General features: G+C 44.3%; 1 protein-coding gene across 1 annotated transcript in view; it reads right to left on the reverse strand.

The window, feature by feature from the left end:
• Window positions 1–26,249, reverse strand: part of CCDC57 (coiled-coil domain containing 57) — a 110,775-nt gene that overhangs the window by 79,702 nt on the left and 4,824 nt on the right. The window contains exons 2-5 of the mRNA XM_034789326.1: window positions 19,921–20,329; window positions 12,130–12,238; window positions 3,299–3,400; window positions 1,233–1,390 (exon numbers count right to left, since the gene is read on the reverse strand). Of these exons, the coding sequence (XP_034645217.1) occupies window positions 1,233–1,390; window positions 3,299–3,400; window positions 12,130–12,238; window positions 19,921–20,321 (770 nt within the window). The 5' untranslated portion in view covers window positions 20,322–20,329. The remainder of the gene's footprint in view (window positions 1–1,232; window positions 1,391–3,298; window positions 3,401–12,129; window positions 12,239–19,920; window positions 20,330–26,249) is intronic.

Genomic DNA, 26,249 nt, shown 5'->3' on the forward strand with positions numbered 1-26,249 from the left:
GACCAATTGTAAGCCTGTCTGTGTCAAAGTACTTTGCCCTTAAATTCATGCACAACCTACAGAGTTTACAAGCTCTGACGAACAGCTGGTTTAAGAAGTTTATGAAAGTAAAAATGTGATAATCTACACCAAGTTTCCACATAGCAGTGTGTGAAAAATGAGGGACCAATCTGTAATATTTTTATGATGATTATGGGAAACTCCATTTGTTTGATTATGAGTGGGCGATAGCTATATGGAAGCCTAAGGGTTAACTCAGTTCTATGGGGCTCTGTAGGACTACAGGAAGGCAGACAACAAGTGTAGCTAACCCTAATCCCAATACTTAATATAACACAAGTGTCAATTCCTTTGAAAATTCACCCCCACCATGCTCTGATCAGCAAGCAGGTTGGTGACTCCAAAGGGGGGGGGGGGGAGCCCAGGCAGGAATGTTCAACAAAGACACTGAAAGCAGTTAAAAACCTAGATCTGGAGAGAGGAAGAAGGATGGAGGGTCTAAAGTAACACGGTTCCCAGATATTGGAGCACAAGGAATAAGTGCAGTCCGACCTGAACTGGCAAGGTAGGGCCAAGCTTAGGGAAGACAATATGCATATAAGCTTTTGTTATTTTTAATCCTGTTCTCTCTGTTCGTGAAGTTCCTATGAATAAATAAACCATACTCTGTTTTGAGTAAGCTGTTTTCTATCAATGGGTTTACCAGCTGGTCAGAGGTCCTTGGGGGGGAAGCATATAGCAGGCCTGAATCCAGATGGGCCTGGTGGAGGTAAGTACAGCCGGTAAAACAGGATGTACTGTAACCTGGCGACAAAGTGGGGAGAACCATAGGGTTCCACTCTGAAAGAAGTGCAGGTATAGATGTGTCTCTTGGAAAGGGTGACCTCGGGAGAGACTGAGATAATGCTCAAACATACATTGCATGCCTGAACTATAACACAGTGTTTATAAATACTTTATACAAACAAAGAAAATTTTTAAAAAATTACACCAAATAAAGAATGCAGCAGAACTGGTCTAAAACCCACACTACCCAGAGACACTCTAGTGAGCACTCTGATCAATGGACATTTCCTTCTGTTGTGAATAGGATAGTATGTACTATTAGAGTAGGTGATTGTTTATACAAGAGGTATGAAGCTGCTGAGATTATAAAAGAGTGTGGAAGGAAAAGAAGGGAAGCGTGAATTCAAAAGTAGTTGCTCTTAATCATAGCTAGGGTTGTACAGTACTGAGCATCTTTCACAGCTGCAAGATCTTTAAGTTCCCAGTCCTTGCATTTGGCCTCTTTCTCCAACTTCAAATTAGTAGTTTCTGCTATTTGCAATGATTCTGCAGCTTTCATCCCAGCCTCTTTCAGAGCCTCCAGTTCTCTGGTCAACAACTTCACCTTTCAAAGGAGGAAACAAAATTAGAAAGTAATAACAAGGGCATAACAGAACTATTTCACTATGCTCCTGGCGACAGCAGGAAGGTTGTAAACCCCACCACATATAATCAGCATATCAAGAGAAACTCATAATATCTCCAGAACAACAAAATAATATCAGGGTGCTAAAACTCTACTTCCTCCCTCTTCTCCTATCCTTTTTGAAATCAGAAGAGATTGCAATCCCTGCCTTAGGGTTGGATCATGAAAATGTATTCCTACTCCAGAAAGAGTTCTTTCTCTTCCCATCTAGGCACAAAGAAAAGGAATACTTGTGGCACCTTAGAGACTAACAAGTCTAAGGTGCCACAAGTACTCCTGTTCTTTTTGCTGATACAGACTAACACGGCTGCCACTCTGAAACCTGTCAACCAGGCACAATACTTCCCTCTTTGATTTTGATTTTTTTTAGTTAGGATTTTTTTTAAAAGGTCAAAACACTTGCTTGGTCTAATTGAACTATTTTATAAATAGTAAAATGCAATAAAATACTAGAATAAATCTTATGGGTGAGATTTTCAGAAGTGTTAGTTACTTTGATTGGGATTAGCCCCAGGCCAACACTGAGCTCGTTTGAAAACCCACACTATGAGTGCAATCTCCACTCATTTATTCCCATTCACCCTCTCCCTTTTATACACCTCCCAAACACTCATTTTGTATCCTTTCCCCTCATTTATCTTCCTTGCTAACCCTAGACCTCTTTTTGTGTACTAAATGACCTACCATTTTCCCTTTGGATCACCCCTTAAAATTCCCTTCTTCAAAAAGCTTTTCAACAATGATCTCTACTTACTTCAGCAATGTGCCTCATTAATGAAAAAAATCTCCCTCAATTGCCTAAAGTTTGCATCATTATCAAATATATTATTTGTATCTGAAATGTGTTATCTCTATTTGACTTAGAAAAGATCTTTGACCTATAGACAGAGTGTCTTCCTCTATTTATACAGCACTTAGCACACTGGTGGCATTCAAATAATAAACTTAACAGATGTTGAAAAGCACATATTTAGGTCAGCACTACAATTATGGACACACAAACATACATAAAGTTATAAAATAAGCACTCCAAAGTCAGAAAATTCCAAAGGTCAAGGTTTCTTCCACTGCATCAACTCAGCTGTACCACATACACTATCTATTTGATATCTATATATTAATAAAAAACAATAATACATAAAAGTTTAAATTCAACAAGGAAAACAGGAATAGGAAATACTACATATATAGTATGAATAAAGGCACCAAGTTAGCAGCAGCCAGACAGGGGCCAGAATTCGGCCCTTTAGCCTTCAAATTCAAAAGCCATAAATGATGAAACAAAAACAAATTTATAAAATATCTAATTTCACCTTATTACTGTTATAATGATGTCTTAAACTCAATAAAGTCTGAGGAAGTAAAAGCCTTTGTCAATATCTATGCACAAGATGCTGTAACTGGTTTTGAGTGGTACCTATCTCATAAGCGCTTTAAAAAATTAGAACACACTGAAATAACTTGACACTGGTAACAAAAAGGGTACATCCAAGTGATGTTGAATTCATCTTTCTATTTAGATTCTCTGCATATTTCTTCACTAATAGTCAACAAACATCAATCTCATGAGATAGGCATTCTGGAGACTGACAGGTAAATTTTCTCATCAGTGTGCAGGAAGATTCTGTTAACCATAATGGAATTAAGATGCAACCCTCAAGTACCTCCAGTTTCTACTATCCTGGAAACAACTCATTCGGTCCACTAGCGAAGAAAGGAAGAGTGTGACCTGTCTATGTGTGTCACAGAATATATCAAACTTGGGATGATAGTAAAGTGTGTTTATTTTGTAGACAAAATGAAAGTATAGCTTAAAGACACAATTACCTTCAGTTCATGAGAAAGAACTAAATTACTCATTTCATCTGCCTGCTGTCGAAATGCATGTTCTCTCTTTTTAATTTCTGCACCAAATTCCACTAGCAGCTCCTGTAATGGATTACAGGGAATGGATTAATAATTGCATAAAGAATGGGAATCCTAATATAGACCATATGTCAGCTACCACTGTGTCTTAAACCACTGTGTCTTAACCACTGTCTTATCTAGGTTTGATTTGAGGAGAATTAGACAACAAACTGGCTAAAACATTGTGTCTGGGGTACAGTAATTCTCTCACCATTGCTTGCACCAGTGGAGCTATGCCAATGCTACAACAACAATGGGGAATTTAAAGAAAAAGCTCAGTGTAAAGAAGGCTCCTGTGTTACCTAAAATGGCATCTTCCATGTAATATTAAAGTCAAAACAATCCACAGTCGTAGAAAAGATGAAATTACCAAATGTATTTCTTAACTAAAAATGTACATATGTTAAAGTCATATTCCTTTATAATAAATATTTATCCAACTATGCAACCTATAACTTTTGATAAGAAAATATGAGTTTTGCTTTAAATCTTACTTGAACAGTGAAATAAACTATACCCCAATATGGATCCAAGAATGTGCTGTTTCTTCCAGTACTGTGGGGTTTTCCTTCTAGACCAGGGGTGTCCTACCTGTGGCTCCAGAGCCACATGCGGCTCTTCAGAAGTTAATATGCGGCTCCTTGTATAGGCACCGACTCTGGGGCTGGAGTTACAGGCGCCAACTTTCCAATGTGCCGGGGGTGCTCACTGCTCAACCCCTGGCTCTGCCACAGGCCCTGCCCCCACTCCACCCCTTCCCACCCCTTCCCCTGAGCCTGCTGTGCCCTCACTCCTCCCCCCATAAAGCCTCCTGCATGCCATGAAACAGCTGATCGGGAGGGGAGGGAGGAGAAGGTGCTGATCAGCTGGGCTGCCCGTGGGTGGGAGGCTCTGGGAGCCAGGGTGAGGGGTGCTGATGGGGGGCTGCTGATGTATTACTGTGGCTCTTTGGAAAAGTACATTAGTAAATATTGGCTCCTTCTCAGGCTCAGGTTGGCCACCCCTGTTCTAGACATATGAATTGTCAAAAAACAAGCAATAACCTCAAACTACTAATGACAATAAATCAAGTAGACTACAAGTTGTGAAAAACAGAATAAATGATTTCAGCATAATTTTTTTGGTCATACTGTGTATTAAGGTTCCATTTATAAATAGTTTATAAAGGGATAATAAATGTTAAATTTTAACAGACATGAATAGTGTGTGTTATAGATGGTTATAATCATATCAGTAAAGTAGTTACAAATGGTTATACACAATCTAGTGACCTATTGGACTTCATAATAATCTATGACAATTGATTAAAACACATATTTATCATTTATTAATATTTTATAAATGCAACTTGATATTAGAGTGTGACCATTTTTTCTATTCTTGCATAAATTAGATGTTATTCTAGTTACTTGAACTATGAATACTACCAGAAAAATCTAAATCTTCAGAAAATTTGGCACAAATACAATTGGAGAATTGAAGCAATGAGAGGAGTCAGTAGTTTTACTGAAGTTAATAAAATGCCCCAAAACAACATGATCTTGATGGTGTAAAGAGATTCACTATAATATAAAATCATAGAAATATAGGGATGGAAGTATAGGGTGTGGGAACTAAGGGTGCATTGTGCGGGGTCCCGGCTGCCGGCCCTGTGCCCAGGGTTCTAGCACTGCCAGCCCCGTGCCCAGGGCTCTGCTCCTGGCCCCACGCCCAGGGTCCCGGCTGCAGGACCTGCTCCCGGGGCTCTGCTCCTGGCCCCACACCCAGGGCTCTGCTTCCGGCCCTGCACTCGGGGTCCCGGCTGCCAGACCCGCACTCGGGGCTCTGCTCCCGCCTCCAGCTGTGGGCCCAGTATCAGCCCCCTTACCCCTGTCCGTGTCCCCCCCTTCCCAGAGCCATGGCCTGGTCCTGGCCCCAGCTCTGGGGAGAGGGGGCACAGACAGGGGTAAGGTGGGTGCAAAGCAAAAAGTTTGGGGACCACTGGCTTTCAGCACTCCTACTGTAAAAGTGTTCCAGCGCCACTGGATGGAAAGGCCCTCAAGAGGTCATCAAATCCAGCCCCCTGCTGCTGCACATTGAGTGGATGTTTTCAGAGAACTATCCACAATGACTCCAAGATCTCTTTCTTGAGTGGTAACAGTTAATTTAAACTACATCACTTTATATGGATAGTTGGGATTATGTTTTCGAGGGTGCATTACTTTGCATTTATCAACATTGAATTTCATCTGCCATTTTATTGCCCAGTCACCCAGTTTTGTGAGATCCCTTTGTAGCTCTTCACAGGCTGCTTTGGACTTAACTATCTTGAGTAGTTTTGTATCAGCTGCAACATGTCCTTAAAAACCTCCAATAAAGAGGATTCCACAACCTCCATTGGAAGTCTATTCCATAGCTTAATTACCCTTACTGTTAGAAAAGTTTTTCCTGATAGCTAACCTAAATCTCCTTTGCTTCAGATTATGACCATTAATTCCTATCCTACATTCAGTGGACATGGAGAACAATTGATCACGGTCCTCTTTATAACAGCCTTTAACATATTTGAAGACTTATCAATTTCCCCCTCAGTCATATATGACACTCCAGTTAATTCACCTCAGAATATTAGCCTTTTTCGCAGTTGCATCACATCGTTGACTCATGTTCTATTTGTGATCCAGTGTAACTCCCAATCCTTTTCAGCAGTACTACCATCTACCCAGTTATTCCCCACTTTGTAGTTGGGCATTTGATTTTTTCCTGCTTAAGTGAAGTACTTGGCACTTAACTTTATTAAATTTCATCTTGTTGAATTCAGACCAATTCTCCAATTTGTTAAGATTGTTTTGAATTCTAATTCTGTCCTCCAAAATGCTTGCACCCCTCCCAGCTTGGTGTCATCTAAAAATTTTATAAGCATACTCTCCACTCCATTATCCAAGTAATTAATTAAAACATTGAGTCGTACCAGACCCAGGAATGACCCAAAAGCAGTAAATATGATAAATTTTGATTTTCGTAAGGCTTGTGTCAAAAGCCTTATGAAAATCAAAATATGTCATATCTTCTGCTTCCCACCATCCAGCAGGCCAATAATCCTGTCAAGGTAACCCCCTGTAAAATAGAGAGATTTGGTTATTATATTACTGCATGTTTTGCTAAACAAAAAAATAAGCCCACTGTTGTAATCATTATCATTTTGTTTCTGATATTTACATGGCAATGACTTGTAAACTTGACATGTCCTAAATAAAATTAAAAAAAAAAGTGAAGGGAGTATAAATTATCCTAAAAAATGTCATTTTTGCAATATATGGGTAGTAAGACACCCTCAGTCAGGTGACACAACTAAAGCTCAAACAAACTCCATTGCTAAGTATTCTCATATTATGAAATGATTGAGTATTAATAGTAGCAGATGATTGTGTGTTAACAATGGCATAAAAAGTGGGAGGAAAAAGTCTTGAAATCAGAGAAGTACGGCATGCTGGCACATGTTAATGTGTTTATTTAGCCTATATGCCTGCCTAAAGCTGCTTCTGATTTATAGAAGCTGACCTTTCCTGGAATTTCAACGTTAGCCAATTTAGCACAGTGTGCTGGCTGTATCCTCATATACAAGACTCTTACACCATCTCAGTTTACTAAACATAATCTTACCAATTCTTCCCTAGGGGAGGCTGCCAGACTAGTAAGTAAAGCATCCGCCAGTATGCAAATACCAAATGACACCTATTACTGTAAAGAAACATGCAGTACTGCCCATTGCACATCTTACATTAATTTTAACATTAGAGCTAAAAAGGACTGCCTGAATAGATATCAGATAACTACACCTACCCAGAGGATTCATCTCGAGCGGCAAACAGCGGAGGGGAGCTGCAAACAGCCGAGGCTAACAGAGGGAGTTTGCCTGGGATCTGTCAGAGAGGAGGTACGCTAAGTGCTGCATTAGGGGGGCTGTGTTGATGAGTATCTGAGTGTCTGTTGCAGGGACTGTGTTGGTGAGTATCTGAGTGTCTGTTGCAGGGGCCAGTTTGTCAGTTTGACCGTGTGCTTGATTGTTTGATTGTTTGTTTGAACAGTGTGAATTGGGAGTGCTTTGTTCCAGGAGGGCCTTGAGTGGGCCTGACTGGTATAAAAAGGTAGTCAGCAGTGAACCAGCTGAGCAGCGAACAGTGGAGGCTAACAGAGGGAGTTTGCCTTGGGAGAGCCCACTGAGGCTTACATCTCACGGGCTTCCGTGAGTTGCTGCAACAGCTGAGGAAGCTCTTAGAAGGAAGAAATTATGGAAGGTGAGCGTTCAGTTGTTGTAACCTGCACAGGTTGTGCCATGTTTGTCTTTCTTCCACAGGACAGAAATGACTTTGTCTGTACAAAATGCAAGCTGGTCTCCATATTGGAAGAGAAGGTTCGAGGTCTGGAGAAACAAGTATCGACCCTGTGTTGCATATGAGAAAATGAAGATTTCCTGGACAGACGTCAGGATATGCTTCTACAGGCACAACGTTCTGAGGAATTGGAGCAGGTTGCGCAGAGGCGACTGAGGGACGGTGAAGAAACTTGGCAGCATGTCACCTCCAGAAGAAGAAAGAGGAGCATCCATGTACCAGCAATGGAAATACAGGTGAGCAACCGTTTTCATGTTCTCTCCACAGGTACTAATGCGGAGAGTGGACTAGATGATACATCTGAGGGAAGGGAGCAGAAGGAGACTCCACAGATTGGAAGGCATGAGATGCACTGTCCTAGGGATGGGGGTTCCACGACCACCGCTCCCAAGAGAAGGAGGAGGGTGGTGGTGGTCGGAGACTCCCTCCTCAGGGGGACTGAGTTTATCTGCCGCCCCGACTGAGAAAACAGAGAGGTCTGCTGCTTGCCAGGAGCTAGGATTCACGATGTGACGGAGAGACTGCCGAGATTCATCAAGTCCTCGGATCGCTACCCCTTCCTGCTTCTCCACGTGGGCACCAATGATACTGCCAAGAATGACCTTGAGCGGATCACTGCAGACTACGTGGCTCTGGGAAGAAGGATAAAGGAGTTTGAGGCGCAAGTGGTATTCTCGTCCATCTTCCCTGTGCAGGGAAAAGGCCTGGGTAGAGACCGTCAAATTGTGGAAGTCAACGAATGGCTACGTAGGTGGTGTCGAAGAGAAGGCTTTGGATTCTTCGACCATGGGATGATATTCCAAGAAGGAGGAGGAGTGCTAGGCAGAGATGGGCTCCACCTAATGAAGAGAGGGAAGAGCATCTTCACAAGCAGGCTGGCTAACCTAGTGAGGAGGGCTTTAAACTAGGTTAACCGGGGGAAGGAGACCAAAGCCCTGAGGTAAGTGGGGAAATGGGATGCCGGGAGGAAGCACGAGCAGGAGAGTGCAAGAGGGGAGGACTCCTGTCTCAGACTGAGAAAGCGGGACAATCAGCGAGTTATCTTAAGGGCCTATACACAAATGCAAGAAGCCTGGGAAACAAGCAGGGAGAACTGGAAGTCCTGGCACAGTCAAGGAACTATGATGTCATTGGAATAACAGAGACTTGGTGGGATAACTCACATGACTGGAGTACTGTCATGGATGGATATAAAACTGTTCAGGAAGGACAGGCAGGGCAGAAAAGGCGGGGGAGTTGCGTTGTATGTAAGAGAGGAGTATGACTGCTCAGAGCTCCGGTATGAAACTGCAGAAAAACCTGAGAGTCTCTGGATTAAGTTTAGAAGTGTGAGCAACAAAGGTGATGTTGTGGTGGGAGTCTGCTATAGACCACCAGACCAGGGGGATGAAGTGGATGAGGCTTTCTTCCGGTAACTAGCAGAAGTTACTAGATCGCAGGCCCTGGTTCTCATGGGAGACTTTAATCACCCTGATATCTGCTGAGAGAGCAATACAGCGGTGCACAGACAATCCAGGAAGTTTTTGGAAAGTGTAGGGGACAATTTCCTGGTGCAAGTGCTGGAGGAACCAACTAGGGGCAGAGCTCTTCTAGACCTGCTGCTCACAAACTGGGAAGAATTAGTAGGAGAAGCAAAAGTGGATGGGAACCTGGGAGGCAGTGACCATGAGATGGTCGAGTTCAGGATCCTGACACAAGGAAGAAAGGAGAGCAGCAGAATATGGACCCTGGACTTCAGAAAAGCAGACTTCGACTCCCTCAGGGAACTGATGGGCAGGATCCCCTGGGAGAACAACATGAAGGGGGAAAGGAGTCCAGGAGAGCTGGCTGTATTTTAAAGAATCCTTATTGAGGTTGCAGGAAAAAACCATCCCAATGTGTAGAAAGAACAGTAAATATGGCAGGCGACCAGCTTGGCTTAACAGTGAAATCCTTGCTGACCTTAAACACAAAAAAGAAGCTTACAAGAAGTGGAAGATTGGACAAATGACCAGGGAGGAGTATAAAAATATTGCTCAGGCATGCAGGAGTGAAATCAGGAAGGCCAAATCACACTTGGAGTTGCAGCTAGCAAGAAATGTTAAGTTCAGACTGCTGAGCTGGAATTGATATGCAAACTAGACACAATCAACTCAGGATTGAATAAGGACTGGGAATGGCTGAGCCATTACAAACATTGAATCTATCTCCCCTTGTAAGTATTCTCACACTTCTTATCAAACTGTCTGTACTGGGCTATCTTGATTATCACTTCAAAAGTTTTTTTTCTCTTACTCAATTGGTCTCTCAGAGTTGGTAAGACAACTCCCACCTGTTCATGCTCTCTGTATGTGTGTATATATATCTCCTCAATATTTATTCCACTCTATATGCATCCGAAGAAGTGGGCTGTAGTCCACGAAAGCTTATGCTCTAATAAATTTGTTAGTCTCTAAGGTGCCACAAGTACTCCTGTTCTTTTTGAAGAAATGTTAAGAGTAACAAGAAGGGTTTCTTCAGGTATGTTAGCAACAAGAAGAAAGTCAAGGAAAATGTGGGCCTCTTACTGAATGAGGGAGGCAACCTAGTGACAGAGGATGTGGAAAAAGCTAATGTACTCAATGATTTTTTTTGCCTCTGTCTTCATGAACAAGGTCAGCTCCCAGACTGCTGCACTGGGCAGCTCAGTATGGGGAGAAGGTGACCAGGCCTCTGTGGAGAAAGAAGTGGGGTTCGGGACTATTTAGAAAAACTGGACGAGCACGAGTCCATGAGGCTGGATGCACTGCATCCAAGGGTGCTAAAGGAGTTGGGTTTGTGATTGCAGAGCCATTGGCCATTATCTTTGAAAACTCATGGCGATCGGGGGAGGTCCCGGATGACTGGAAAAAGGCTAATGTAGTGCCCATCTTTAAAAAAAGGGAAGGAGAAGGATCCAGGGAACTACAGGCCAGTCAGCCTCACCTCAATCCCTTGAAAAATCATGGAGCAGGTCCTCAAGGAATCAATTCTGAAGCACTTAGAGGAGAGGAAAGTGATCAGAAACAGTCAGCATTGATTCACTAAGGGCAAGTCATGCCTGACTAACCTAATTGCCTTCTATGAGGAGATAACGGACTATGTGGATGAGGGGAAAGAAGTGGATGTGCTATTCCTTGACTTTAGCAAAGCTTTTGATAAGGTCTCCCACAGTATTCTTGCCACCAAGTTAAAGAAGTATGGGCTAGATGAATGGACTATAAGGTGGATAGAAAGCTGGCTAGATCGTCAGGCTCAACGGGTAGTGATCAACGGCTCCAGGTCTAGTTGGCAGCCGGTTTCAAGTGGCGTGCCCCAGGGGTCGGTCCTGGGGGCCGGTTTTGTTCAATATCTTCATTAATGATCTGGAGGATGGTGGGGACTGCACTCTCAGCAAGTTTGCAGATGACACTAAACTGGGAGGAGTGGTAGATATGCTGGAGGGTAGGGATAGGATACAGAGGGACCTAGACAAATGAGAGGATTGGGCCAAAAGAAACCTGATGAGGTTCAACAAGGACAAGTGCAGAGTCCTGCACTTAGGATGGAAGAATCCCATGTTACAGACTAGGAACCGAATGGCTAGGCAGCAGTTCTGCAGAAAAAGACCTAGGGGTTACAGTGGACGAGAAGCTGGATATGAGTCAACAGTGTGCCCTTGTTGCCAAGAAGGCTAACGGCATTTTGGGCTGTATAGGTAGGGGCTTTGCCAGCAGATCGAGGGATGTGATCATTCCCCTCTATTCGACACTGGTGAGGCCTCATCTGGAGTGCTGTGTTCAGTTTTGGGCCCCACACTACAAGAAGGATGTGGAAAAATTGGAAAGAGTCCAGCGGAGGGCAACAAAAATGTTTAGTGGGCTGGAGCACATGACTTATGAGGAGAGGCTGAGGGAACTGGGATTGTTTAGTCTGCAGAAGAGAAGAATGAGGGGAGATTTGATAGCTGCTTTCAACTAACTAAAAGGGGGTTCCAAAGAAGATGGATCTAGACTGTTCTCAGTGGTACCAGATGACAGAACAAGGAGTAATGGTCTCAAGTTGCAGTTGCGGAGGTTTAGGTTGGATATTAGGAAAAACTTTTTCACTAGGAGGGTGGTGAAGCACTGGAATGGGTTATCTAGGGAGGTGGTGGACTCTCCTTCCTTAGAGGTTTTTAAAGGTCAGGCTTGACAAAGCCCTGGCTGGGATGATTTAGTTGGGAATTGGTCCTGCTTTGAGCAGGGGGTTGGACTAGATGACCTCCTGAGGTCCCTTCCAACCTATGATTCTATGATCTATAATGCATAATTCTCCCATAAGAATGGATGGACTGTAAAGTAGAAATTACATCTACTGTGGCTTGTTTAACACAAAGTTGTTTTCTATAGACTCCTGTACCTGTTTCTGCAAAGCAAGCTCTCCTTCCACTTCTTGGAGTTTTCTCTCCAACTGCTGTTTCAGCTTCTTATACTCCTCACAGTGATGGTCAATGTCAGAAACCTTAGAACTGTAACAACACCAAACAAATTTATATGAAATGTGGTCAATTATGAACTATTAATAGGTGCTTCTGAAAGGTTCTTCCAGGAACAATGCACTCAGAAATATAACTTGCAAAAATGTAATTTCTTAAACAAAAATGCATCTTAACTTTCCATTCACAACATACAATTACAAAATAATTGTTTTCATTCTCTTAGGGTATGTCTACACTACCCGCCGGATTGGCAGGCAGCGATTGATCCAGCGGGGATCGATTTATCGTCTAGTTTAGATGCGATAAATCGACTCCCGAGCACTCTCCCGTCAACTCCTCTACTCCACCGCCGTGAGAGGCGCAGGCAGGGTCAACGGGGGAGCGGCAACAGTCGAGCCTGTACCGAGGCCACATCCCAATGGATTCATAACACCCTTGGTATTGAAACCATTTAGAGTGCTGAGACATCTGGGACCTACTAAACCATATCTTTGTTGCACAAATGTAAATTCTCAGAGGCCATAATGTTGCCCTCAAGTCCCACAGGCTGTGGAAGGAGGAGTCTGTCATCACTGAAGGGCTTGGGCCGTTCAATCATATTCTGCACCTCTCTCAGGAGACCATAAGACTGGAACCAGGATGTTCTCCATATAACCACAGTTGTGGCTAAGAATCTAGGAGCTGTGTCTGGTGCATGTAAGGCAGCCTGGAGGCAGGTTTTAACTATCAACTATCTTCCAAAATGAGGACTTGAAATTATTTCTTCTGGTCCTGTGGCAGATGTTCAATAAAATGTGTGAACTTGGAAAACATGTTAAATATTTTGCCAACAGGAGTTGGTAGGTTGCCATCTGAAACTGGAGAGCTGCCAAGGAGTAGCTTTTTTGTATCCAGGAGGGCTAAACATATAGACTCCATAACATAGGGAAAGGGTCTGGAGCAGGTCTGTCAATTTCCTTCATTAGCCACATCCACCACCAGGGAACTGGGAGTGGGGTGGAAAAAGAAATGCTCTATTCCCTTGCCAGGAATATAGTACTTTTTATCCACCCATTTATAGGTGGGTTGGATAGTGCTAGGTATTTGCCAGACTTTATCAAACCTGTGTACCTCTGATATGGATTGGAAACATGGACGCTGCTTAAACAAGACACCAGGAAGCTGGAGGCATTTCATATGCGTAAGAGATGGTTTGACTTTATCAGTAATAGGGATGTATCTTTGAGAATTGGCCTCAAGAATTTAAGTCATCATTGGCCACTACTAGCTAGCCCTTTTTGGGCACATTGCTTGCCTCAGAGACAAAGTCTGTGCACATAGAGCCCTGAAGATGGGACTTCAGGTCAGGAGGGGAACAGGCTGGCAGAAGTTACACAGTCACCCCACGATTAACCTGGCTGCACGAGATCACTACTAACCCCAAGGAGCATTTAGACATCTGGAATAAAGCCATACAGTGTGGTCATGGACACTCGGCATAACAGACCTCTGCTGTCTAAGAATATTGTTATTGTTGGCCAGAGGGTGCGAATAGGCAGTAACAGAGCCTCATTGATTAGGAGGGCTAATTTCCTCTTACAGGTGATATTCAGAATGTGTTGAGACTCCTGTTTCTCTTCTAATGGGATGTGGAGGGATTCTGACAGACATTTCATGAGGACTTGGGAGGCCTGAAGGTTATCAGCATAAGAGGGCGGAGGGGCCACTATCGCCTCATCAGGGGATAGTGAGGACTTTGATGACAAGACTGAGTTTCCTCCATTTGTCACTCCTGCTGTTCTTCATGCCTCCTGGTGCCAAAGGGCCATAGGGTACCAGAGGACAATCATGTGGTCAGTCAGTACTCAGCATGATGCAGTACCAGCAGGTATATGGGTCTTTTTCTGGCAGGTACCCTACAAAATTGTTCACCAAAGTTACCCCCAGGGATTCTAGTAAGCCTACTGAATAAGCAGATAATGGAACAGTCCCCACAGATACTCATAACCCCTGAATTTAGGGCATCTGGTGGGGTCTGGAAGATCAGGAATAGTGGCTCAGAAGGGTGTGATGGTATGGTGCTGAAAAAGAGCCTTGTGCCAAGACATCAGTCTGAAGAAATATCCTCCCCTCAGCTGAAAGGGGGAACATCAAATACAGGTGTCAGTACCAGAGACAGAAGGTCCTACTGGTGTTCAATCCAGGAGGATTGCAGTTGAAGGTGTCTGAGCGGTACTGGGGAAGGGGTTGTCAGAGGTCCATAACAGGTGAGACTGCAGTTCTTCTGGTATGAAGAGGTCATCTTGGAGAAAAAATCTGGAGGGTGTTGGAGAGCTATGGTATCCAGAAGTCTGAGTCAGTACCAGAGCCTGGAAAAGGCATTAGTGCAGAGATGAGGAGCATGGGACTTTGGAGGACAGGATTAGAATTCAAAACAACCTTGACAAATTGGAGAATTGGTCTGAATTCAACAAGATTAAATTTAATAAAGATAAGTGCCAAGCAGTTCACTTAGGAAGGAAAAAATCAAATGCACAATGACAAAATGGAGAATAATGAGCTCGGTGGTAGTACTGCAGAAAAGAATTGGGAGGTTATAATTGATCACAACTTGAACATGAGTCAACCATGTGATGCATCTGAGACAAAGGCTAATATTCTAGCCATATGTACAACACAGAAGGTAACTGTTCCGCTCTACTCAGCACTGGAGAAGCCTCAGCTGGAGAACTGTGCCCAGTTCTGGACACCAAAGTTTAAGAAAGATGTGGACAAGTTGGAGAGAGTCCAGAAGAGAGCAATAAAAATTATAAGAGGTTTAGAAAATCTGAACTATAAGGGAAGGTTAAAAAAAACTGGGCATGTTTAGTCTTGAGAAAAGAAGACTGAGCGGGAACCTGATAGCAGTCTTCAAATATGTTAAGGGCTTTTATAAGAAGGACTGTGCACAATTATTCTTCATGTCCACTGAAGGTAGGACAAGAATTAATGGGTTTAATCTGCAACAAGGGATATTTAGGTTAGATATTAAGAAAATCTTTCTAACTATAAGGACAGTTAAGCTATGGAATAGGGGTTTCCACAGGACACTGTGGAATCCCATCATTGGAGATTTTAAAGGACAGGATGGTCAAACACCTGTCAGGGATAGTGTAGGTGCACTTGGTCCTGCCTCAGCACAGTGGGCTGCACTTGATGACTTCTCAAGGTCCCTACCAGCCATACATTTCTATGATTGTATTATTTAGCAGCAACAAATACAGAGCATCATTAATTGAATTATGAAGGGAGCTTAGCTCTGTCTTTTTTGCCAAAAGATATCATGTTGATAAGAAGTCAGTAATATACACGAATCTAATTTTAACTATACTTAATCATGTATAAATTTATGCATATATGTCTGGAGATCATCTTTATAATGGCTTTTACAGAAAAGCAAACCTTTTTTGCTGTGAGTTCCCCCTACAGCAAACATTTCTCTAACATTCTTCTGCAGTGTTACCTGCTGGTAGGGACATCCTTATGCACAGGTGACTGAAGACTAAGCTATGAAAAAACAGAGGTACTATTTGTACTCTCCCACACACCAAAAAAAGGAGTCAAGGTGATAATACAGAAGATTGGCAGTAGCAGGCTTCAAGGAAACTTGTCCTGGCGCAACCTCTTCGGGCAGCAGGATCTATAATATATCACTAAACTAGTTAGAAACTTAAATCACAAAGCTTAAAACTGTCTCAAAGTCTTAAAAATAAGTACATTCCGACATGTAATAGTGTCTCCTTCTCCATCTCCTCCACCCAGCAAACAAGTCTGTTGCTAGTTAAGTGAGGGTCTAGCTCAGTGTGCATTTTTCTCTCTTTTCATTACAGAAAATGACTCTGTTATAGCTAAGGCTACGATTTGGTCATGGAGGTTGCGGAAGTCATGGAATCCATGACTTCGGCAGACCTCCATGACTTCAGCACGTAGCGGCTGGGAGCTGCTGGCAACCCCCACCTCCTCTGGTGGCCGGGAGCTTTGGGATACCCCTGCCGCCTGGAATGGCGGGGTCCCCCACAGCTCCCCAGTCGCCACAGGTACGGGGGTGCCCTACAGCTCCCCAGCTCCCAGGCAGCTCCTCAGCCGGCCGCGGCAGGGGAATCCCCCACAGCTCCTCAGTCCCCATGGGTGCCGGGGACCCCCGGAGCTCCCTAATCCCTATGGACGGTGGGGGGAATCCCCCGGCAGTTCCCCAGCCACCACAGGTACGGGGGTCCCCCACAGCTCCCAGGCAGTTCCTCAGCTGGCAGCGGCAAAATCCCCCACAGCTCCCCAGTCCCCATGGATGGTGGGAACACCCATAGCTCCCTAATCCCCGCAGACGGTGGGGGGAATCCCCTGGCAGCTCCCCAGACACCGTGGGGGGAATCCCATGGCAGCTCCCCAGACACCGTGGGTGCTGTGAATCCCCGGAGACCCCCAGCTGCCATGGGGGGGGGGGGGAGGCGGCAGCTCCCCAGCCACCAAGGGCGGGGGGAGGCACAGCTCCCCAGACTCCACGGGTGCTGGGGACCCCCGGAGCTCCCCAGCCACCACGGGTGTGGGGGGAATCCCCCAGAGCTCTCCAGCCCCCAGAGGCAACCCCCACAGCTCCCAGCCACAGGCCGCAGCACCCAGTCACAGCAGGACAGGGTGCTGAACCCTCCTCCCTCCACCTATGTGTCATGGACATTTTTAGTAAAAGTCAGGGACAGGTCACGGCTTCTGTGAATTTTTGTTACTTGCCCGTGACCTGTGCGTGACTTTTACTAAAAATGTCCATGACAAAAATCATAGCCTTAGTTATAGCAAAGCCAAGTTAATTGCTCTAGTGTTCCTTATATGATCTACTGAAAAACAGTTTTGAATGGCTCATCCTTCTTCCCCGTTACTTAAGCAACATGAAGAGCATAGGTCCCCCTTCTTTAACCCGTTAAATCAAACTCCAATATCGAGTCATTACTGTCTTTTATTTCATTTAACTTGCCAATATCCAACTGCGGGCTGTTGGTCCAAGATCATAGGTACAATTTATCCCTATAGAAATTATCTAAAAATGCAACAATTCTATACAAAACTATAAATCAGCTATCCAGTTATAGGCATCTATCCAAGACCAATTGTGGGACTGTATGATAGACTGCTGGAAACCAAAAGCTGAGCCAGCACTCTGATCACTTAAACACCAATTAATTCTTCCAAACTCAAGGATGGACCTGACTGTGCCCAATTAGCAGATTAGAATGGGTTGAGGAGGACTAAAGAGCTAATTAGCCCATTACCACAAAGGATAGAAGGTGGTACAGGAAGGAAGTGCTGAAGAGAGAGGCAAGCTAATTGAGCCAGAACCAAGAAGGATCTCTCAGTGAACAGCTTTCTTCCCTCTCCTGGGCAGAGGGCTGAGGAGAAACCTGATGCTGTAAATGAGGTGGTGAATGGACCAACAAGGTCTTTGGAAAAACCATGTACATAAACTACCCGGTAGTATTTAACAATGGAAGGTGTCCGAATAGTCTGTGTAGACAGAGCAGAAGACAGGGGCAGGGTCTCACTCTGTCACAAACAATCTTACTCCAAGTTTATAAGCCACAGAACAGGCACAGTTGTCTATCATTACTTATTAAAATTTTCTCTTAATGCAAGAAAATCACAGACTCAAGTGACATTTTTAAAGTTAATAAGTTTGGTCAGCATTATTATTACTAAAGGCCCATTTTTAAGCAGAGCCAAGTCCTTGGAAGATCCTTGATCTTTTGCACTGGAAACCAAGAACCAAGTGCAGTCAGACACTACTATTTATAAGTCAAAAACATGGCAACTTGCCATTTGAACTGGCTACTTGTTCCATTACTTCAACAAGCACTTCTCATATTCAAATCTCGCACTAAGGTAGACAAATTCAGATTCACAAAAACAATAAAGACCTTCAATATCCACCTAGATACTGTTGAGAAAAGTCAGTTATGGTGATCTAGTGTTGGAGTGATTGCATGAGTTTGTTCAAAATAGTGATGGTTTTTATGAAAATTTTCTTTTAAATCTAGTTTTAAGTAAAATTTAGTTAAAGATTTTGGTTCTTAAAGCATATTTTATCATTGTGTTCGTTTCACATGTTTCATGCATCAAAGAGTACTTTTAACTATTTTAACATTTAACTATTTTAGTTATTTCTATCTTCAGCAGACAAATAAACATCAGTCAATAAACTTACTGAGAGAAGCTGTGGGAAGTTTTCTTGTCTGGAGTCTCTTACTACTCTCTAATTGTCTCAATATTAGAGAAACATTCCAAGCGAATTAGACTAATTAAAGGACTTTGATTACTGGAGGCTTTTCTCTGTCCTCTTAGATTTTGATAAGTTAAGACCATAAGTTACTGGGGTAGGCAATGGTCCATCTAGCCCAGTATTCTGTCTTCCAGCAGTGGCCAGTATTGGACCATCAGCAAGTTCGTGGATGATACTAAGCTGGGGGAAGAGGTAGATATGCAGGGTAGTGATAGAGTCCAGAGTGACCTAGACAAATTGGAGGATTGGGCCAAAAGAAATCTGATGAGGTTCAAAAAGGACAAATGCAGAGTCTTAGGACGGAAGAATCCCATGCACTGCTACAGGCTGGGGACCGACTGGCTACGTGGCAGTTCTGCAGAAAAGGACCTGGGGATTACAGTGGATGAGAAGTTGGATATGAGTCAACAGTGTGCTCTGGTTGCCAAGAAGGCTAACGGCATATTGGGCTGCATTAGTAGTAGCATTGCCAGCAGATCGAGGGAAGTGATTATTCCCCTCTATTTGGCACTGGTGAGGCCACATCTGGAATACTGCGTCCAGTTTTGGGCCCCCCACTACAGAAAGGATGTAGACACATTGGAGAGAGTCCAGCGGAGGGCAACAAAAATGATTAGGGGTCTGGGACACATGATTTATGAGGAGAGGCTGAGGGAACTGAGCTTATTTAGTCTGCAGAAAAGAAGAGTGAAGGGGGATTTGATAGCAGCCTTCAACTACCTGAAGGTATGTTCCAAAGAGGATGGAGCTAGGCTGTTCTCAGTGATGTCAGAACAAGGAGCAATGGTCTCAAGTTGCAGTGGGGGAGGTCTAGGTTGGATATTAGGAAAAGCTATTTCACTAGGAGGGTGGTGAAGCACTGGAATGGGTTACCTAGGGAGGCGGTGGAATCACCATCCTTAGAGGTTTTTAAGGCCCGGCTTGACAAAGCCCTGGCTGGGATGATTTAATTGGGGTTGGTCCTGCTTTGAGCAGGGGGTTAAACTAGATGACCTCCTGAGGTCTCTTCCAATCCTAATCTTCTATGATTTTATGAAAAGCCTTCCCTCTATCAACTCTGAAATCCACCTCTATGCCAATCCCCCTCCCCCATCTGGCAGCTTTTGTGTTAGAGATATGGTGCACCATTTGAGAGCAACCCTGGGGCTCCTCTAACAATGCCAGAGGTTTGGAAGTTCTCCACTAGAGAGTGAAAACAGATGCTTTAAAGGTGACTTAAAGCTATCTTTGCAGACCCGAACTCTGTTCTTGTGCTAAGCATAGCTCAGCCAGAATGGAGCTTTTAATCTGCTTGTCAAATTTGTACGTACCTTCCTTTTTAATGTGTTAAAGAAACTATTGCTTTATCAGATCCATAGATGCTCATTTGGGAGGCTCAATGTCTACTTTTCCAAGATAATACTGTACTATAAAGAAAAATATCTCTTACCTGTGCAGCCGCTCCATCTCTAACTGATGTTCTTTAAGTTTTTGTTGATATTGGTACTGCAGAGCCTCTTGTTTCTGGGTTTCCTTCAGAAGTGTTTGTTGCAGCTTATCCAGCTGTATCCTAAGATCGCTAACTTCTGCCTGTTTAGCATTTTCAGCCATTTTCAAATGAGTAAACATGGCATCATAGCGCTCCAGTTCTCTGTCTCTCTCTTCCAGAATTTTCAGATTATAGGTGAAATCTTCTTTTAACCTATTGAATTTTTTATGCATTTCTTGGAGCTGCTTTCTGGTATCCTGCAATGTTGTCTTCTGAAAACAGAGATGGCGAGCTTGTAGCTCTTTCCATTCTTGTTCTTTCCTCACAAGAAGTTCATTTAGTTCTTTCTCCATTTGTAACATTGTTGAGCCTAAGATAGAAGAAAGTTACTGATTGGAGCCTGATGACTGAAAAATGTCTCCTCTCCAACCATTCACTTCTCCACACTCCATCTGTTGTACTGCATAATTAGTTAGATGTTTTATGGACTTAAAGTGGACTTTAACTTTTTCTGAAATGGGTCATGGCTAAGAGCTGGAAGCTATTTATCTTACATGACACCCCCCCCCCCATAATCTTTTCAATGTATTTATCCTCATAACACCTCAGTGAGATAGGTAAGTACGATTATCCCCAATTAAGCAGATGGAAAATTGAGGCACAGGAGACTCAGAGACTTGCCCAATGGCACACAGGAAGTCTGTAATGAAGCAGGAAATTTAACTGAGGAGTGCTGAATCCCAGGATAGCACTCAAACCACTGGACCATTCTTCATGTCTGTGTTCCACTTCATCCCTTCACCAATCTATTCTTTTCCTCCATTTTCTGTATGGTAACTGGGATTTCAAAAGCCCATTGGGATGAGAATAGTCCACAAGATACCAAAATCACTGGTTATAAACTTAGGGGGAAGTTTTAAATTTAAATTTTAGTTTTAAATTTAAACTCAGATTATGAGTGTCCAGCATTTTCCCACAAATTCTGTTAAAATTCCTGTGAAGGACAATTATGCAGGTGAGGGCCATGTCGCACAGGTGTTATACCCCTATTCAGAGGTTCTTTTTGCAATGCCACACATCCGATCTTATCCATTTTTGCTTTTAAATTTCTTGGCCATGTCTACAATATGAAAAAAAGGTGTATTTTTAACATGAGTTAACTAACGTGTTAAATTCCTACGGTGTGTCTGTAACAACCTGGCCCAGTCTCCTTCTGAATTAACACATATCTGTTTTGAGTAGACCCAACTGCTCAATCCCACGTTCTCCTAAACCACCGGGTCTAGACAGAACCTACTCACAATTCCTAGCTCTGGGTCTGTAAGGCATACTTCCAGGCCCAGACCCATTGTCTGACCCCTTCTTTGGGATATGGGACTCCACTGTTTGGTGGCCTCCAGGCTCCGGAACCAGTGCCTCTGCCCTCCTAAGCCCCCCACATGATACCTCAGAGTTCCATGGTGGTTCTGAACACTTTAGGCTTCTAGTTTAACTGCTTCAGGCCCAACGTGGTATGAAGGCAAAGAACACAAACTTAGCAAAGGAATTTCTTATCCAGTCACTCTACTCTTAAAAAGCACTAGAGAGTTACAGTGACTCTCTAGTTTGATTTCTCTCCTCCTGCAAATCTGAGATCTAGTCAGTATTTCAGTCTATGCAGAGTCCCTCTCTTCTGCCTTCCTTTTCTCTCTCCAGCCTGGTCTTCTGTCATGTGTTAGTGAATAATCTCCACTTCTCTAAGAGTACCCCCTCTTATATACAATCTCACTCATTCTAGCCATGTGACCAGACTGAGGCTTGGTCTACACCTAAAACTTAGGTCAATCTAGCTATGTGGCTCAGTGGTGTCAAAAATTCAGATGCAAGCGACATAGTTAACCCAACCTATGCCACAGTATAGACACCATTAGGTTGATGAAAGAATTCTTCCATCAACTTAGCTACCATCTCTAGAGGGGGTAGATTTTCCACAGCAATGGAAAAACCCTTTCCAACACTGTAGAAAGCATCCACACTACAGTGTTACAGCAGCCTGGCTTCAGCACTGCCATGTGGTGCTTGTTGTGTAGACACAGCTTGAGAAACTCTAGCCCCTTTCCCCCATGCAGGCTTTTGTATAGACAGTTCACTGTGCCATTGGGTTAGGCAGAGCCAGCAGTTGAGAGACAATCCAAGTTGATGGACCTAGATTGTTCTATGATGGATCCTAAATTATAGACAGCACCCCTGCAGCTCCCATTGGAGCACCGGAGGGGGCCATGCCGCAGCTTCTGGGAGCCACGTGGTGCGCCCCCCAACCCCGCACCCCGGCTGGAGCGCCGGAGCGGGGCCATGCCGCAGCTTCCGGGAGCTGTGTGGTGTGGCCTCCAACCCTGCGCCCCGACTGGAGCTCCGGAGCAGAGCAAGCTCCAGACCCCACTCCCCAGCAGGAGCTCATGGGCCACCTTAAAACAGCTTGTAAGCCGGACCTGGCCCACGGGCCATAGTTTGCCCACCCCTGTTCTAGGTGTTTGCAAACTGATTGCTTAATTATTTGCTTCATTATCTTTCCAGGTACTGAAGTTAAAATGACTGGTCTGTAATTCCCCAGGTTGTCCTTACTTCCCTTTTTATAGATGGCCAAATATAATGCCATTTTTCAGTCCTCTGGAATCTCTCCCGTCTGCCATGACTTTTCAATCTAATCACTAATGCAGGGGTGGGCAAACTACGGCCCGCGGGCCGGATCCGGCCCCTCAGGGCTTTGGATTCCAGCCTGCGGCGCCACTGGCACCACATCCCTGCAGCCCCCGGGCGGGGGGGCAGAGGGCTCCATGCGTTGCCCTTGCCTCCAAGCACCGCCCCCCACAGCTCCCATTGGCCGGGAACGGGGAACCGCGGCCAATGGGAGCTTCGGGGGAGGTACCTGGAGGCATGGCAAGGGCAGTGCACGCAGAGCCCTCCGCCCCTCCTCCCCCAGGGGCCGCAGCGCTTCCTTGAGCGGCACGGGGCCGGGGCCAGGGCCAGGGCCAGGGCAGGCAGGGAGGGAGCCTGCTGGTCCCAGTGCGCGCTGTTGCCATCCCGGAGCCGCTTGAGGTAAGCAGGGCTGGAGCCCGAACCCCTCCTGTACCCCGCTCCACAACCCCCTGCCCTGAGCTCCCTGCTGCACCCTGCACCCCTCCTGCACTGCAACCCCCTGCATACTATTTCCCCATCCAGTTGTGGCCCTCGGCCCAAAAAGTTTGCCCACCCCTGCACTAATGGCTCAGATACTTCCTCAGTCAGCTCCTTGAGTATTCTAGGATGTATTTCATCAGGCCCTGGTGACTTGAAGACATCTAACTTGTCTAAGCAATTTTTAACTTGTTCTTTCCCTATTTTAGCCTCATTTTCACTGGCATTCACTATGTTAGACATCCAATCACTACTAACCTTTTTGTTTCAGCTTTCACCAAAAAAAGTCATAATAGTCATAATTATGCAGCATAATAGACTGACTTTGTCAAGATCAGGCTGTTTTTTTGACACAGAATACAAAATGGCAGTTAGCACATAAAGACAGGATGCACAATGGAGGTCACAGAACAAAATTAAGTTCATAATTTGATAGACATACACTATTACAGTCTTTGCACTATCCTTTTTTCCCTTCAAGCTAACTGATTGCCATCTAAACGTGTAAAGGCTAGTATGGGCACTCGCTATACTTTGTTCCAGGGTACAAACATTTGTTCTTTATCCTAGGACAGTGGTTTTCAAACTAGGGTACACAAACTCTTGTCAGGGGGCATGTGAGAAAAATCCTGTACTGGCGGACCACACATTTTATTTAATACAGAACTTTTCAAACTGTGGAGCACGTACCCCTAATGGGGGCGCAGAGGACTGTTTGCGGGGTAGGGGGGGGAAGAGAGGCAGCTAGGCCAGCCCCACACAGCGGGGCTTAGGAAGGGAGCACCACTCCACCCCCGACTCACCTCAGCGGGCCACCCACGCTGTCTGGGTTGGGGGGGGGGCACAATGAGCTAAGCCCCCCCCCTTGGAGTTACATTTTTAGTTGTGCTCCCCCAAATACAGACAGGCTGGGTGGCCCACTGAGTTGAGTCAGGTGATGGAGGTGGCGTTCCCTCCCTGAGCCACCTGGCATTGCTGCTCGCCCCCCCTGTACATTCCTCTGTGCCCCCCTAGAGGGGGGGTGCACCCCATAGTTTGAAAACTTCTACAAGCTGCTGCTAAATAGAAGGCAGAAAACTTGGGGGGCACATGACCCCATGTGCCTCCCCACGCATTGCCTCTGCCTATTTCAGATGGGAGTATAGGGTACACTACATTATTTGGAAAGGGGTACGCAGCCTAAAAAGTTTGAAAACCACTGCCCTAGGATGATCTTTAAGGTAAAAAATAAATAATTATTTCCTTATCAAATGCATAGGGAATGTTCACATTAGCCTTTGCAAACATGTAACGTACCTTGATTTAATTGGCAATTTATTAACTTGGGGGGAGAGTAAAAAGTACAGTGGAAAAAGACAAGGCAGTTGTAGTTGACCACCTAACACATGTTAGAACTATAATTTATGTCCACATTAGAACTGAAACATATGTTAAAAATATACCTTTTTTTCTAGTGAAGATAAGGCCCTTGCATTGATGTATAGAGGCAACAGTGTTTTCTATATGTAACGGTGTCCATTTTAAGATCTTTTTTTTAATTAACCTGTTACTTAATGGGACTGAGACAAGGTGGGTGAAATAATTTATTTTATTGGACCAACTTCTGTTGGTGGAAGACACAGAGACAAGCTTTTGAGTAACACAGAGCTCTTCTTCTTCTTCATTGGACTGTTCTTCCTTATCCATCCCCCATAAAACTTCAATTATAGTTTATATTCCTAATACTTTTGGTCTCTGTGGCAGCTTTCACTGTCTGACCTAGGGACTCATCAGCACCTGCTCAGTAATGACAATTTTCAGGAAGATGCTAGCTGTTTATGTAGAAGGCTGAACAAAACTCTTTAATGTTTTCTGTTCTCTCATTACACATTATCTCTGGGAAATCTAATCTGCAAACACAAATTCAACTACCATTTCTATGCTGACAACTCACAGATATACCTCTCTAACCCAGACCAGTCTCCTTTGGTCCAAACTAAAATCACAGCCTGTCTCTCTGAAAGCTCCTTGTGGAGGTCTAGCCACCAGCTGAAGCTGAACATGGTTAAAACAGAGCTTCTAATCTCCCCCACAAATCATCTCTGCTTCCTCTTTTCCCAATCCCTGTAGACAACACAACCATACATGCCTGTCATGAAGGCCCATAACCTGAGAATCACCTTTGCTCAGACTTCACTCTATGTAATCAAATCCAGACTATATCTCAATCTTGCTGATCTTTCTGGATAACATCTCTAAAATGCATTCTTTTCTATCCGTCACATAGCTAAAACTCTTATCTAAGCTCTCATCCATCTCATATCTTGATTACTACAACATCGTTCTCTCTGTCCTTGACAAATACAGTCTTGCTGCATTCAGATCCATTCAGAATGCTGCTGCAAAGGTTATTTTCCTACCCTGTCACTTTGACCATGTCACCCCTCTCATTGAATCCCTCCAGTGGCTCCCCCTTCTCTTATTTTTACATCGAACAAACTGCTTGCATTCATTTTCGAGACCCTTTATTGTCAATCCTCATAAACATCTGCATAACTACTTCATTATCCACCTTCAAATCACTCCTCAAAATTCTCCTTTGCCATGATGCCTACAGAGTACTTGATAACAGGCTGCTAGCGGGCAGAGATCACTGCCTATATGCCGACCAATAATGTCTCTTTGTTTACTTGTATTTCCACATCTGTCTACATCCATCTTTTGTCTCCTGTGTTAGCTAAGTAACTCAGGGCTGTGGGAATTTTCACACCCTTAGCACTACAGTTAGGTTGACCTAACAACTAGTGTAGAGGCAGCTAGGTCAACAAAAAAATCTTCCATCAACCTAGATACCACCCTCAAGGTGGATTAACTAGCTAGAATGCCTTCTGTTGATGTAGGAAGCATCTACACTACAGCCATGAGGAGGGAGGGATGGATAGCTCAGTGGTTTGAGTATTGGCCTGCTAAACCCAGGGTTGTGAGTTCAATCCTTGAGGGGACCATTTAGGGATCTGGGGGGAAAAAAAAGAGTTGGTGTTGGTCCTGCTTTGAGCAGAGGATTGGACTAGATGACCTCCTGAGGTCCCTTTCAACCCTGATATTCTATGAAAGCACTTCTGACCATAAGACTCTTGGGCAGGGACCATTTTTGTTTC

This window comes from Trachemys scripta, chromosome 14 (assembly GCF_013100865.1).
Source record: "Trachemys scripta elegans isolate TJP31775 chromosome 14, CAS_Tse_1.0, whole genome shotgun sequence".
Classification (NCBI taxonomy): Eukaryota; Metazoa; Chordata; order Testudines; family Emydidae; genus Trachemys; species Trachemys scripta.